The sequence below is a fragment of the Nilaparvata lugens genome, chromosome 5 (genome assembly GCF_014356525.2).
Source record: "Nilaparvata lugens isolate BPH chromosome 5, ASM1435652v1, whole genome shotgun sequence".
NCBI classification, from domain to species: domain Eukaryota; kingdom Metazoa; phylum Arthropoda; class Insecta; order Hemiptera; family Delphacidae; genus Nilaparvata; species Nilaparvata lugens.
Window position 1 is genome coordinate 22,811,450 of NC_052508.1, and position 15,360 is coordinate 22,826,809.

The 15,360-nt window shown below is 36.0% G+C and overlaps 1 protein-coding gene across 1 annotated transcript; it reads right to left on the reverse strand.

Annotated features, from left to right (window-relative positions):
• Positions 1-265: 265 nt before the first annotated feature.
• On the reverse strand, positions 266-14,267 carry LOC111052111 (kelch domain-containing protein 3). Its single transcript, XM_039427963.1, has 8 exons — positions 14,097-14,267; positions 10,934-11,104; positions 10,615-10,802; positions 8,791-8,995; positions 8,009-8,204; positions 6,748-6,818; positions 4,472-4,562; positions 266-1,440 (listed from the first exon to the last, which is right to left on the reverse strand). Exons 1-8 carry the CDS (start codon positions 14,245-14,247, stop codon positions 1,386-1,388), a joined length of 1,128 nt encoding a protein of 375 aa, XP_039283897.1. The 5' UTR covers positions 14,248-14,267; the 3' UTR covers positions 266-1,385.
• Positions 14,268-15,360: the final 1,093 nt, after the last annotated feature.

Sequence of the window (15,360 nt, forward strand, 5' to 3'; positions counted from 1 at the left end):
TATTTAGCGCTTCCGTGAGCTATAAAAACAAAGTAAGGCTACAAAAGCGAATCAGCTGATGAAAAATCTTTGAAATACGAGAGCATTTGCTCCAGAGTTCAGGAGCATAAGGTAAGAGTATAAGGTGAAGATTATTCATATAAAAATGAGCAAATGCTTTTGCTTCTACCTTTTGCTCATGAGCAAAACCTTATGCTCCATGCTCTTGCTCATGAGCATTTGCTCTGGTTTTATTCATATGGGCCATTGTTTTTTTCCACAATAGGGAAGTTATCTCTTGAAGATTTCCCATTGGAGCTTTCCACGCCCATTTATTAGAAAGCTGCCCTTCGAAAAAGGAGCAGGGACCTGGATGATTAGTATTCTGGTATTCTGGACCTGGATGATTAGCCTTATATTCCCTCTTGTCAGTCTCAGAAGAGCCATTCTATCGGTTACCCCACGAAATTCTGTGATATTCCTTTTCAGCTGGTTATTGATGAGAAATCCTACGCCTCTATGTCCTCTTGTGGCCGCTGAGTGACTGATTTTTCTCTTTTCTATTATCTCATAACCTCTCCGTATTTCAGCCTGTCCTAATATATGCCACTCCTGCCCATCTAGTGCTTCTTTTAACTCCATCATCCTATATTCCCCACAAACAGATCTAGCATTCAAAGTTCCTATGTATATTTGAGATTCGATGTAATTTTTTTCCTATTCCCTTTGCATTCAGCCGACATTTTAATTCCGTTTTCCATCTGCGGTTGCTATGACTGCTCACCTTTCTTTTCTACTTCTGCTTTTCCTTCCCTCTCTTTCTCAATTTCATCTTGTCTCCTCTCCTGTATAGTAGAACTCTCAGTTTCGGTATTTTTTGCTCCACTAGCTAAGTAACTATCCTTGAAATTCTGCTTTGTTGCTTTCTTCTTTGTGGGTTGCTGAAACTGGGTGGTTTTGTGGTCAGTGTTCAACGAAGTGGAGAAGAGCGGATACAGATGGCGACAGGTTGAGGACGAGCGATGGTGGGAAGACCGAGGAAGATGGAGAGGCATGGTTAATACCCAGACCCGGCACTAGCTGGAACGGGACACTGATATGTATGTATGTATGTATATTGGAAAATACACTCTCATTTATATTAATGGTATGATTATTGAAGAAAGTGACAATTTCAAAGACTTGGGAGATGTTTTTTATCATAAGCACATTTTTGCTCTGCATGTTGAAAGGGTTTTCATAACGCATATCAGTAGCTTGGGTTCATCATCAGAATGTGTTCACATTTCAACAGCATACGAACTCTCTCCTATCCGTTACATAAACTAATAGTCGTTATTCATTTCATGTTACAAGTAAATCAGTAATCGCACCTTTTGAACCATTCCAGAATTGAAGCATTTTTATCATTCGATTCCGCGATGGAATTTTTGGCGTCCGGATAGAAGATATATTTCTGATCTGTAAATCCAAAAATTAAAAATGAATTTGCAACAAGTATTATAGAAGTGAAAGAAATAGTCAGAATAAGTTACAGCCATAATTTTTCATGAACTGAGAACCTGAAAACGCATCATAGCATCACACACTACAATGAATTCGGATTGTTGAAATCGTGGCGTCACCTACTGCCTTCCCATCAAGATGACGTGATTGTTCTAATGAGTTTGTAAGAGGCTATAAAACAAGTATTCATTCAAAGTAAACCAATCTGATTATTCCACGAAGTACAAGGAAAAAGCTGAAATTTTCAGGGAACTTTCTTACAGGCTTAGAGACAGTGCTGTAAAAGTTTAATGCGGCTAACACGATTCATTAGTCATAGATGGATGATTTTATTAGATATTGCAGTTCAACCTGCTGGAATATCTATTATAAAGGCTGGAATAATTATTATACAGTAATAAATTCATTAGTCAGTTACGAGAAATCCAATATGGAGCTACCATCTCCTAGCTACTCACTTCTACCGCCCATTGAAAAATACGGTACTTAGTGCCATCCATTTTTTAAAGGGAAAAAATTAAAGTGCGACTGAAATTCACCGAAAGCTGTAAAGCTACAGTCTCTAACACACCATTATAATTATCACGTTTCTAGTATTCTTATTAAAAAATATATTATTATACAGGCAGGCGAATATTATTATTACAGGCTGTATTATTATTATTAGGCAGGGAGGTATGGATGATTTGAAATAACAGTTACACACTCATTTTTAAACGAAATTAAAAATTTACTTTTTTTAGTGTGTACCTTGGATTTTGCCATTATAAAAATTAAAGAGGGAAAAATAAAAAAAAATGATTATTTACGAAAATAACATCTGTTGAAGGCTGTCCATTTTTGTCCATACACTCCTGTAGACGTTGGGAGAAGTTGTCTATACTCCTCTGACGCATTGCTCGAGGTACCGCTAGAATTCCTTGTGTTATTGTTTCACTCAGGGCTTCAAGGGCTCGTGACTATTTTTTATGGGGCTACCTAAAAGCACGTGTATACATAAACAAACCAAAAACCCTTGAAGCCCTGATTAAAACAATCGTCGTCGTCGTCGCCGTCTTCTTACAGGGGTAGGCATTAATACATGTTCCGCCTTCAAACATTCTCCCACCTTTTCCTTGGTCTGCCAATACTTCTCCTCCCTTCTGGCTTGTAAGCAATGACAGCTTTCGGGATTCTTCCGCTTCCCATTCTCTCAACGTGTTCTCTCCACTGTTGTTCTTATTAAAACAATAACACAAGAAATTCGAGCGGTACCACGTGCAATGCTCTAAAGGAGTATGGACAACTTCTCACAACGTTTACAAGAGTGTATAAGCAGCCTTTAACAGATGTTATTTTTCGTACATAATCAATATTTTAATTTTTATAATGGCAACATCCAAGGTACACACTAAGAAAAATAAATTTTGACTTCCGTTTGAAAAAAATGAGTGTGTAACTGTTATTTCAATTCATCTATACCTCCCTGCCCAACCCTGAACATTAAAAGGAAATAATTATAAAGGAGTATGTGTGCCTAAGTTCAACATTTAGTTAGAGTTGTTAATGCATTTTGTCAAGCTCAATGACAATGAATTGGACACGTTTGTTTGGGGCACGTGAAGTGGATGGACGGCCGCTTCGTTGTTCTTTGTGTAATGTTATTCTTCTTTCAACAGAAGATTAGCACAGACGAGAAACAATTAGCCTTGACATAACATCGTCACCATACACTCTACACAACTCGCGGTGAATTTATTTATTTAGATACAAAGAACAAATCATTAAAATGATTGGAGAAGGACCAACAGGCACAGCCCAAAACTGTTCCTTGCACTTTTATCCTTTCCGTAAAACACTACGAATTATTTAATCGGCGAAAAGAGGGAGTAGTAGCTCCATATTGGTCGCCATTGCTCGTGACTGACGAATGAATCATGATAGACGCATAAAAATTTCACAGCACTGTCTCTAAACCTGTAAAAATGTTCCCTGAAAATTGCAGCTTTTTCCTGTCATTTACAGAGTTATGAAAAAATAGTGTAACTTAATTCTGAGAAAATCCTTGTAATTCGTGGAATGATTAGATTGGTTTACTTTGAATACCTTGTTTTATAACCTCTAACAAACTCATAATCTTGATGGGAAGGCAGCTTAATGATGCTTCATCTCATCTCCACTCCGCTCGGCTTTAGGTAAAAAATAAAGGCAGCGATTCTATTCTATTCTATACTCGGCACTCCTTCGTTCCGATTTTTCACGAGACGAGTGAAAGCGAGTGGCTCCCTACCACTTATCTTGATGAGACACTTGTATTGTGGTAAAATTGCAGTGTGGATGACAAGACGCTCTTGTTGGCCATTCGGCGAGACATTTGACAAGTGAATCGGTGAAAAATTGACTAGTCGAAATAAAAATCAATACTTAATTCATAAGTAGACTTTCCTTTACTGTGACTTCTATCAATTATATGAATTCAAAACAACCTCTTTGCTGTGAGTTCAAAAATATTAAGTCTGCTCAGTCCGTGAATCTGTGAAGTCAATTCCGTGATTTCAAAAGCAGCTATTTGTTAAGTGTTCATAGAATGTACTGCATTAAGTAGAAGATGACAGTATATTATACATTATAATGGACTTATGAGCATTAGAATAGCATGTTTTATGTTCTAAAGACAAGGGTTTGAGAGCTGATTTATAAGTAGAGTAAAATAACCATAAAAAACCATATAAATTGAATTGAATCAAATTTGTAAAAAAAGTTTCCCATTTCCATTTTCTTGGGAAACAATAGGTTTATTTCACTCCGTGGAATACTTGCTATTAAAATTATGAATTTGAAATACTTAACAAAATTTTCAGATATTACTTGATGAATAATAACAAAGCCTAAAAATTAAGCTGGTGATAATAGATATATAAGTATAGAAAGACGAAATGTAAGTTTTGTTGTACTAAAATATTCTAAATAAAGGCTAGTACGTAAGGATATGAGCCGTATTACTTACTTTATCTCTTTCGGGAAAGGAAACTTCATCAAACTTATTGTTCCATAAGATTCTATTGCGATGAGTATACTCAGTGTTTTCAGGCTAGGAACTGCAACAACAATTAGTTAAATCAAACGAGTTTTTATATTGAAGAAATAAGTCAAACTACACAATTAGCAGACTTACTTAGCAGACCAACAAATTCAACAAAAGCATGATAATAAAGCTAGAAATCACTAGAAAAAAATTGGAACAGTTTAGGTGAACTTCGCTTCCTAGACATAGAACTCAATGAACCCATATGAATAAAACCCATATGAAGAAATAAGTCAAACTACACAATTAGCAGACTTACTTAGCAGACCAACAAATTCAACAAAAGCATGATAATAAAGCTAGAAATCACTAGAAAAAATTGGAACAGTTTAGGTGAACTTCGCTTCCTAGACATAGAACTCAATGAACCCATATGAATAAAGTTGAGCATTTGCTTATACTTCTAAAATATGAAGCATTTGCTTCATTTTCTATGAATAAACGTGAGCAAAACCTTTTGCTCATGCTCATCAAAAAAATAGCTTGAGCATTTGCTCATAAGTAAAAGCTTTTGCTCAAAATTGTATGAATAAACTAGAGCATTTGCTCAACTTTTGAAGCAAATGCTTCAAAAAAGGTGAGTCTAGTCTAGAGCAGCTTATCACCTTTTGCTCATAGTAAAATGGCTCAACTAATTCGTATGAGGAAAAGGAAACTATACCAGATACGATCACAACCAATAGATGAGAACTATAAAACTCTTTTTAGATTCAACCATTATAATTATATATCACCATTATTCTTACAAAAGAATAAATACAAAAGATAGCTACCTGATATAAAGATAGCCATCATTAAATAGGAAATAGGCATTTAAGAAGATGAGAGTGTAGACGATTATAAGAAGGCTATTGATATTATAAGAATATGCTAAAGATTATTATAGAAATGGCATTTTTCACGCTATTATTTCAAAATTATGAACTCAACTAACCTAAAACTATTCATAAATAGAAAACAAAGCAGACGACGCAAACACAAGCTGTGCTCCCTACTTGTATATTTAGCGCTTCTGTGAGCTATAAAAACAAATTAAGGCTATAAAAGCGAATCAGCTGATGAAAAATCTTTGAAATACAAGAGCATTTGCTCCAGAGTTCAGGAGCATAAGGTAAAGCTTATTCATATAAAAATGAGCAAATTCTTTTGCTTTTTCTTTTGCTCATGAGCAAAACCTTATGCTCCATGCTCTTGCTCATGAGCATTTGCTCTGGTTTTATTCATATGGGCCAATATAAGTGTCAAACAAAAAAACAGTGACTGCAGTGTTAACTGAATAACAGACAGGATTCCTTGAATTGTACAGCTAATTACAACTGGATGAACTGAAACATCATTTATATATATAGGTGCGTACAGCCTTATACGCCACGATCACGCGCATTTCACTTTTTATCACTAGATCCTATGCTTATTACATCCGTATCTTACTGTTTCTGTACAAATAAACCTATAATAAGCGTAGCATCAAGTGATGAAAAATGAAATTCGCCTGTTCGTACCTTTAGGAAAAATTTGAGCTAAGAATTTCAGTTATGCCACGCAGGCATTCTCGGCAATAACACTTAATTAAAAAGAATGTGTGGAATACTCCTCCAAAGAATAGAAGGGGTTTTCACGCAAAAGATCAAATAGTGATTTGCTCAACAAAGAGACTGTATAATTTTTTATTGACTTATTGACTCTGCCAACCTATTATAGACCTTTGTTCCAAAGACGTAATGGGACTTCTGTATTTTTGTTAATCGTGTACGTTGAGTATCAAGTTGTTGTCTTTGGCGGGTGCTAAACGAATGAATCATACCTCTTGTGCTCATTATAGGATTATTCTTGTGTATAATTATATTGGGAAACAACACAAATATATTGGTTGTAAACCGTTAATATACCAAGAGGAACAAATAACGGTTTACAATGTTCCCTGAATGTACCCCCACTATTATCATCACAACTTTTTTCTGGAGAATAAGAACACCAGAAACATGACTACTTCCACCCCAGTGTAGGATACCATATGACAGAAGACTGTGGAAATAACATTCGTACAAATGTTATTATTTCTGTAGTAATAATAATAATTAAATGTATTTTTCTGTAATAATATTCGTACAAATTCGAAGTTCACCGGGCCAGCCCAGTACTCGAAAACTAATGAGCAAGCCAAATATTACTAACAGAGATCTATGATGACTACTTACCAAATTCAAGAACGTAGAGATCGGAATGGTCTATTAGTTGGCTTTCAGAAGTGATTAGGCTGTCTACAGGACTGAAAAACAATTAATAACTTAACAGTTTCAGAATGGTAACAATAGTAGCACACTATATTTAAATAATTTTTAGAGTTTTTCAAAACGAATAATATCCAAAAAATTGTCAGTCTTTATTTATCCTAAGTGTATAAATGTATACTGTATAAGCATGTGCATTTTATAATGTGTACAGTAAATTGTTCCAGTTCCAATCGTGAATTGTTCCATCATGTGACTAGTACAAAATGTTCCCATGGAACGCCATTTCAAAATCGTTGGTTCAAGCTTTTGACGCGCACTTATAAAGTTGATTTACACCAAAATGTGTCGTTTACTAGCTGCGAGAATGAAGAAAGACCGTTTTACAAACTAACCGTCTAGAAAAGTGTGCATTTCTTTCATTCCATTACTCTCAAATTTTCTATAGAAAAAATTCATTTAACGGATGGTTATCAAACATCATTTTGTTGGTTATGTACTCTATGGCTAGGGTATGCTATGGTAAACAAACAAGCTATCAGCGCATGCACAGAGAAGCAAGCAGACTACAATTCAATCGACCAATGAGAGCTCGGATAGTTGGAACTGTAGCAATTTACCAGGCTTCGACTGTGGGGCAGGAACTTGGAACTGGAACTGGTTTCTGGTACAGAATCTTTCAAAATTCATCCCATGGGACGCGGAAATTTTCAACTGGTAAATTGTGAATCGGACAAGTTACCACATTCTATGTACCCAGAACGGGCTCAATGTTTTGTTAATTTCACTAGTACTATTCCTTTAGAGGTGTTATACCCACTACCAGATAAATCATTATTAGTTATGACTTATTCTAATCAAGGTATCCTTCAACGATGACAATAATAATTATAAATATCTTCAATTTCTATAAAGACGTAAAAAAATATTATATAAGCAGCTGTACAAGACCGAATTTCTTAAATTCGATGGAGCACGACTGAAGGGGACGTGACAAAACGTTTTGTCTGTTGGTTTTTATCTAGTGCAGTAGTGCAGAAAGTTTCAAGTTAGAAAGGAAATACATTATTTTACTGGTAGTTCAAAAGTAAAATGAAGAGATACTTTCAAATACAATCAAACACAACCGAAATGGTTATTTGTACATCAAATTATTATTTGTACATTGTGGAGGAGAAATAGACGAGTAAATCGTTTGTATAATTAGTAATGTAGGGGAGTAAATTACCTGGTTCCTCCGAACATGTAGGCACGGTGACCTATGACAAGGCACGCCTGCCTCCGTCGCCTGCTGGGTGTCAGGCCTTTGGTTGTCACCCGCTGCCACTCATTCGTCGACACGCAAAACCTATACATGTCGTTGAAGTGCTCACATGTCACGCTGTTAAAACCTCCGAATATGAAAATGTGATCACCATACAGAACTGAAACAACATTGCACTTGATTAGATGACAGGAGAGTCATCAATACAAATAAAAAAACAATAATGTCAATAATGTAGGTTTATCTTGAATGATTTTCATTTCAAAGATGAAAACTTGAATGGAATTATATTTTCAAGTAATCAGCTTTAGTGAAATCCACGTTTAAACTGATTAACATTGACTTGCTATCCTTGTCTATAATTTATTGGTCAAACAGATTGTTTGAAGGCTAAGTAGAAATATAAAAGAATATTTTATTATTACAGGATAAATTATAACAAGATATATTTTCTTGGTGAGTGAAAATATATTTGAGATAGAATTGATAATTATCAACAATGATCAAATTTTCTCCACCTCTGAAACCAAGTTTCAAAATTATTCTACTGAAATGAAATAAAATATTTTTATGAAATGTAAATAGAATAGCTTGAAGTCTTTTTGTAATTTGGAAATTTCAATTACTTGAGCTACCCCAAAATTGGACATTATAATGTCTTAGCAGAGACATATAGAGCATTGAAATACAGCATGCATCATAGAAAGACTCAAAACCCGCCAAAACTGTAGGCCTACTGTACTCACACGCGGAATGACTTCGCCTTCCTACTGGTATATCGCCGGTCGTGTGAGGCTTGTGCCAGCAGTTGCTTATGGTGTCGAGAAAGTGCATATTCTGGCTGTAAGACTCTGCGCCCGTGATGCGATGATCGCCCCTCCCTCCAAATATGTACATCCTATCGTTCACTACAGTCGCCGTATGGAAGTCTCTGAAGGATGGCGGTTTTCCCTGAATCATCACAAATAAATTATCATTTTTTCATCGATTAAACACTCATCACGAGTACATACAAATCCAAACAAGAATCTTCCTTCACAATCACAAAAAAGTATTTAAAATTTCACTTAAATCCACAAAATTATACACATGTTAAAATTCTAAACATCAAAACGTACAATTTTAAGATGAAATTTCTCGTAATCAACTCGTTGTTTGAGTTTACCTCAAAGGCGACAAAGACTGTTTGATGAAATAGGTGAAATTTGTCGAAAATTGAGTACAATAATTAATGGATTTCAAATTGTATTTCACAGAGAATTTGGCAACATTTTGTTACTCACAATGCAATAAATACTACAGTGTGGTAACCCCTGTAATTTAATAAGAAAAATTTGACATTATATAAATGATCACAGGCATTGAATCATCTTGAAGCAGTTCTAAACAAATTGATTGAGTAATTTCATCAAACTTATCTGAGCAAAGGATACACTTCACTTTCTAGGACTACTCACACACCCATGTTTTTATCACATGAATGACTACTTTTTGTCATCGTTGAACGCTGAACTCTATAAGTATGGGTTGATGGCAGTCCCTCAAACTCATCTTCAGTACCTAACCCTTACATCAACCACCAAAAACACAATATCTATTTGGATTTGCTGGAAGTGTGCCTACACTTTCAGTACGAATTGATCATCAATTCATGTTCTTTGGATAAAATCGATAAGATTTTTTATACGTCGTAAGGCTAGATTTTGGATGGTTGGTGAAAAATCTGCCAACATTTTATTGGTGGAAGTGCTTGTAAACACGCCGGATTTTTACCGGCCAAACATCAGTTGTGGCTTTGACGAGCTCCATGCTAAGTAGAAAGTGATGTCTGATTGACTAGAGAGAATCACTAAATTTTCAGCATTCCTTATAAATAACCTTAACGCTTTCCAATCGTGACCGTATGTCATCAGTTTCCTCATATATACGTACATAATTACACATTTTTTTAACATTCTCAGAAATAAATTGATTTGAATTTCAAGACATCAAGAACTGCAAATATATATAATTTTACTGTCGGCGAGTGCCAAGCCCTGATCCATTCAGCAGTTCACTATCAGGATTTGAATGATTGGAATAAAACCAACATTCCAAAATCCTTTTCTGTGCTTCTAGCCTGAATATTTTTATATTCGAACATAAATGTATAGTATGTATTTGTGCTACATGAGTTGTCTCTACATGAATAAACAAAAATAGAACATTTTTAATCGCGCAGTTCAATTTGTGCGTCCTCAGATCACATTATTGTGAAGTTGATTGAAAATTTGAAGTTGTTTAATGAGACCAGTGATACCCCCTGTACTTCGATTGAAAAAATCTAACATTATATAAATGATCACATTCATTGAATAATCTTGAAGCAATTCCAAACAAATTGACTGATTGAATTTTATCAAACTATCAAACTTATCTGTGACAAAGAAAAATATTATCGCCAAATGTGATCGTCGAACACAGATACAGAAAACGATTTTAGGCTCTAGTCATATCAGTAAGAGCTCACTAAGATTGATAAAAAATCAACTACGATAAAAAATTTAGCTTGTTGGAATGGACTGATTTACCTCCGTTTTGACAGGGCTCCATGTCATAGTGAGGAAATTGAGCACATAAAGCTCGTCCGAGTAATGATCAAAAACTTCGTCGTAGCCACCAAAAACATACATTTTTGATTTGATGACACAGGCTGAATGGCCATCCCTTGGCGACGGTATAAACCCGCCACTTTCGATTTGCGTCCATTTACATGTTCCTGTGAACAAATGAATCAATGGTTCACTTAAAATACAAATAATAAGATGAAGAATCTAAAACAATCAATAGAGAGAAATCGAAACAGATTCCTGAATACGAAAAAGAAGAAGGGTGAATACGAATACTTACCGGGATCAAAGCAATAGAGAATATTGTCGACAAATTCATCGTTCCTTCCACCCCAGATATACGCTTTGCCATTCCAAAAGACTGCCGTGTGCCCGTATCTCTTATAAGGTACTACATCGTGTTGCGGGTCACCAGGTTCTGGCAGAGGCAGGGATTTCCAATGCATCGTGACTGAAAATGAAAGAGATTGAGTGGTGGCCACTCAATTACTGCAATACAATCATTAGCTCAGCAGCAGCTCAATTGGCAAGAATATTAATTTAATGTAGTTATCATTAAGTAAATTGAGAAAAGAGAAATTTAAATCTAATTTTCATAAGACAGTGAAAAATTTAGATTCAAAACAAGGGTGCCAAGCGGGAAGCCTAGTTGGTTGAGCAACTGTGATGAGCAGTTATTAGTTTTGATATTTTTCAGACTGATTAAATATACAGGTAGCTTTCGATAATAGCTCCGACACGAAACAGACCTATTCGTTTTGGATTCATAAACGACTGTGACTAAGTTTGCTTCAGTTGCCTTGCAGCCAGCAATACCAATCTTTCTGTTTGGCTCCTACTATGGTTTGTTAAGCAACCAAAACAATGGGCCATATGAATAAAGTTGAGCATTTGCTTATACTTCTAAAATATGGAGCATTTGCTTCATTTGAATAACGTGAGCAAAACCTTTTGCTCGTGCTCATCAAAAAAGTAGTTTGAGCATTTGCTCAAAAGTAAAAGCTTTTGCTCAAAATTGTATTAATAAACTAGAGCATTTGCTCAACTTTTGAAGCAAATGCTTCAAAAAAGGTGAGTCTAGTCTAGAGCAGCTTATCACCTTTTGCTCATAGTACAATGGCTCAACTAATTCGTATGAGGAAGAGGAAACTATACCAGATACGATAACAACCAATAGTTGAGAACTATAAAACTTTTTAGATTCAACCATGATATATATCACCATTATTCCTACAAAAGAATAAATACAAAAGATATAAAGATAGCCATCACAAAATGGGAAATAGGCATTCAAGAAGATCAGAGTGTAGACGATTATAAGAAGGATATTGATATTATAAGAATATGCTGAAGATTATTATAGAGATGACATTTTTCACGCTATTATTTCAAAATTCTAAACTCAACTAACCTAAAACTATTCATAAATAGAAAACAGAGCAGACGACGCAAACACAAGCTGTGCCCCCTACTTGCATATGTAGCGCTTCCGTGAGCTATAAAAACAAAGTAAGGCTACAAAAGCGAATCAGCTGATGAAAAATCTTTAAAATACGTGAGCATTTGCTTCAGAGTTCAGGAGCATAAGGTAAAGCTTATTCATAAAATCTGGTGTGGCGCACTCTCACAACTTTCCTTGTCGTTATGAAAATTGATCACCTGACGCTAGTGTTCCCGCGCAACTCAAGTCTACTATTCAAAGATTTGACCCAGCTGGTGACAGGGCAATAACGCTGGAGACACACGAGGTCTGCTATCTCTTCATAGTGAATCATTTAATAGAATCAACAGTTTGCAATTGGATAATCACATTTTCTCGAATTTCGAGCTTATTTTTAATTTTAGGTGAAAATGTTACTGAACATTAATTGTAGAGATTCTCATGCTTAATCTTTTCCACTCAAGTTTTTTTGTTTAAATTGTATCTGAAGCCTGATAATTGAGAATCTAAAATCAAACTTTGCATAGATGGGGCGGAGCTCCTGAAATTTTTACAGATATGGGACTTGTGGCAGTTGATAGAGCTTATCGATGACTATTTCAGGTTTAACGTTGGAGCCGTTTTCGATAAAATCGCAAAAACCCCTGTTTTTGACAAAATTTTCGCCATTTTAGCCGCCATCTTGAATCGCATTTGATCGAAATTGTTCGTGTCGGATCCTTATATTGTAAGGAACTCGTGTACACAGACGCACATACACTCATACACACACGCATACACACACACACACACACACACACACACACACACACACACACAGACCAATACCCAAAAACCACTTTTTGGACTCAGGGGACCTTGAAACGTATAGAAATTCGGAAATTGGGGTACCTTAATTTTTTTCGGAAAGCAATACTTTCCTTACCTATGGTAATAGGGCAAGGAAAGTAATAAAAATGAGCAAATGCTATTGCTTCTACCTTTTGCTCATGAGCAAAACCTTAAGCTGCGTACACATATTCGCGCTTCCAACCCGCACCGAACACGCTCCTCCCTCATACCGCCCTCGTACCACCATCGAACCACAGTCGCTCCGCCCACGCACCCATCATGAACGTTACGGAAGATGTTAGATCTTCTCGCGTTCCCCGGTCGAACCACTGTTGCTCGCCGGTCGATCATCAATCGCTCTGCTGGAGTGACGTTCGGTTGCGGAGCAGAGCGAAAGTCTGTACGCACCTTAATGCTCCGTGCTCTTGCTCATGAGCATTTGCTCTGGTTTTATTCATATGGGCCATTATTGGCTCATGAATTAGGATTTTCGTTTAATAATAACTATTCATCAATTAGCATTTGAACAAATGAAATTTCTTATTTCTTTCCATCTGTAGACTGGCTGGTCGGTTGACTATGGCTTCGTATAAAATGAGCGCTGCTATCCAGAGATTGTAATTTCGGTGTAAGGGTAAGCATTCCTGACTAGCAATTAGGAGGTACCGAGTTCGATTCATGGGCTGGCAAATAATTTTTGTATAGTAGCGCAGGTAACGCTCATCGAATTTCCATCTAGCTATTAACCCTGTTGTCAATATTAGCAGTAGCAGAAGTCGTTGGGGTGATTTACAGCATTTAATTAGGATTTTATTTTAATAATAATTATTGGCTCAGCTCATTCTCAAATTCTCCTATTAAACGGCCTTGACAAAGCAGCAGACGGCGTGTCAAAGAGAAATATGTCCATCAGTTCTGCACCATTCGCGTTATAAAGTTATTTGATTTTTCAAGTGACACAATTCCACCATCATGTTTCCATGTCTGATTAAATTTTTCTGTAACAAACTGTATAAGCTACTTTTTTCAAAATTTATCGTGCTTTCTTCCTTCAGTGTTAATACCTCATAAATTGCCATTCCAGTGTCCCTTTGGTTTGCACACATCTATAATAACAGTGTAATGATTTTGGTACTGATCAAAAATGAATAGAAGGTATGGAAAGGCAAACCTGTATCAAGAACATGCACATCCATGGGTTTCTTAGTTTTGTAGTTTCTGCCGGTACAGTAGCCGCCGAACGAGTAGATGAGATCACCGATTGCCACAGCAGCATGATTCACGCGCTTCGGCCCGTTCTCCATGTACACTGTCCAGTACATTCTCAAATTATCATCTGATCCTGGAAAATTTAAATTTTTCATTCAATTCGTTTGTAATTTGTACAAAAATGAACTGTGCAACAAATACAACGCTTTGTCATGAAAGCAAAGAACACAGCATTGGACTGCATTGCATCCAAAGCATTGGACTTTTTGAAGTGAAAGTGAAATCTTAGCCTTATTCTTTTTTAAAACTTCTATTTGTAAAAATTTGGGAGAAGACAGTTTTGGGCTATGCCTGTTGTCTTCTCCCAATCATACTATATTTATTATAATTATGATTTGTAATTGTCAATGAAATAAATAAATAAATATTATATAAATATAAATATTAAACACAACATGTAATATTTTAAGCCTCTTTTTGTTAGGCTGGGTATCTGCACAGTTGACAGCCGCTTCATTCTCCTCTGCCTGATGTTGATAAAAAGAACCAATAAGATGATTAAGGTGACCCGGACAGATGTGTATGACAAAAATACTACACGCTTAATAAAACAGGTAGAAACTTGGACAAATTACCATGAAACCAAATTGTCCAAAATTTTAATCTTTTCCTACAAGCCCATATGATTGGATATGAAGTTAAATTTATTATTATATATTAAAATTGACAGCTAATAACAAAGAAAATATAAGAAAAAAATGCAGTGGTACAGACATGTGGTGAGAAGGGAGGAAGATTATGTAGGATAAAAGACCTACCACTTGAATGTCGAAGGCACTAGGACGAGGGGAAGACTTAGGGAGAAATGGGAAAATTGTATCGCCCAAGATATTGTACAGAAGAGTCTAACACCACACGAAGCCCATGACCGAGACCCTTGGAAGCGACTGATCCGAAACGCCGACCCCACCTGAGTGGGAAAATGCTGAGAAGTAGAAGATTGAAATTTACAACTCTGCATCGACTATGTTCTCTTCTTAGGTGTTGGACATAGAAAGCTTATCTAAAAGAGTTCAATTAGGTATTGGACATAGAAAGCTAGGCTAAAAGAGATCAGCGCTGACTACTTCAACAAGCTTCCTGGACAGGTGAAAAATTCATTCATTCATTCAGTTGTATGGTCCAACGCCAACACCAGCCTTGAAATTCTTTTCAGGAAATAAAAT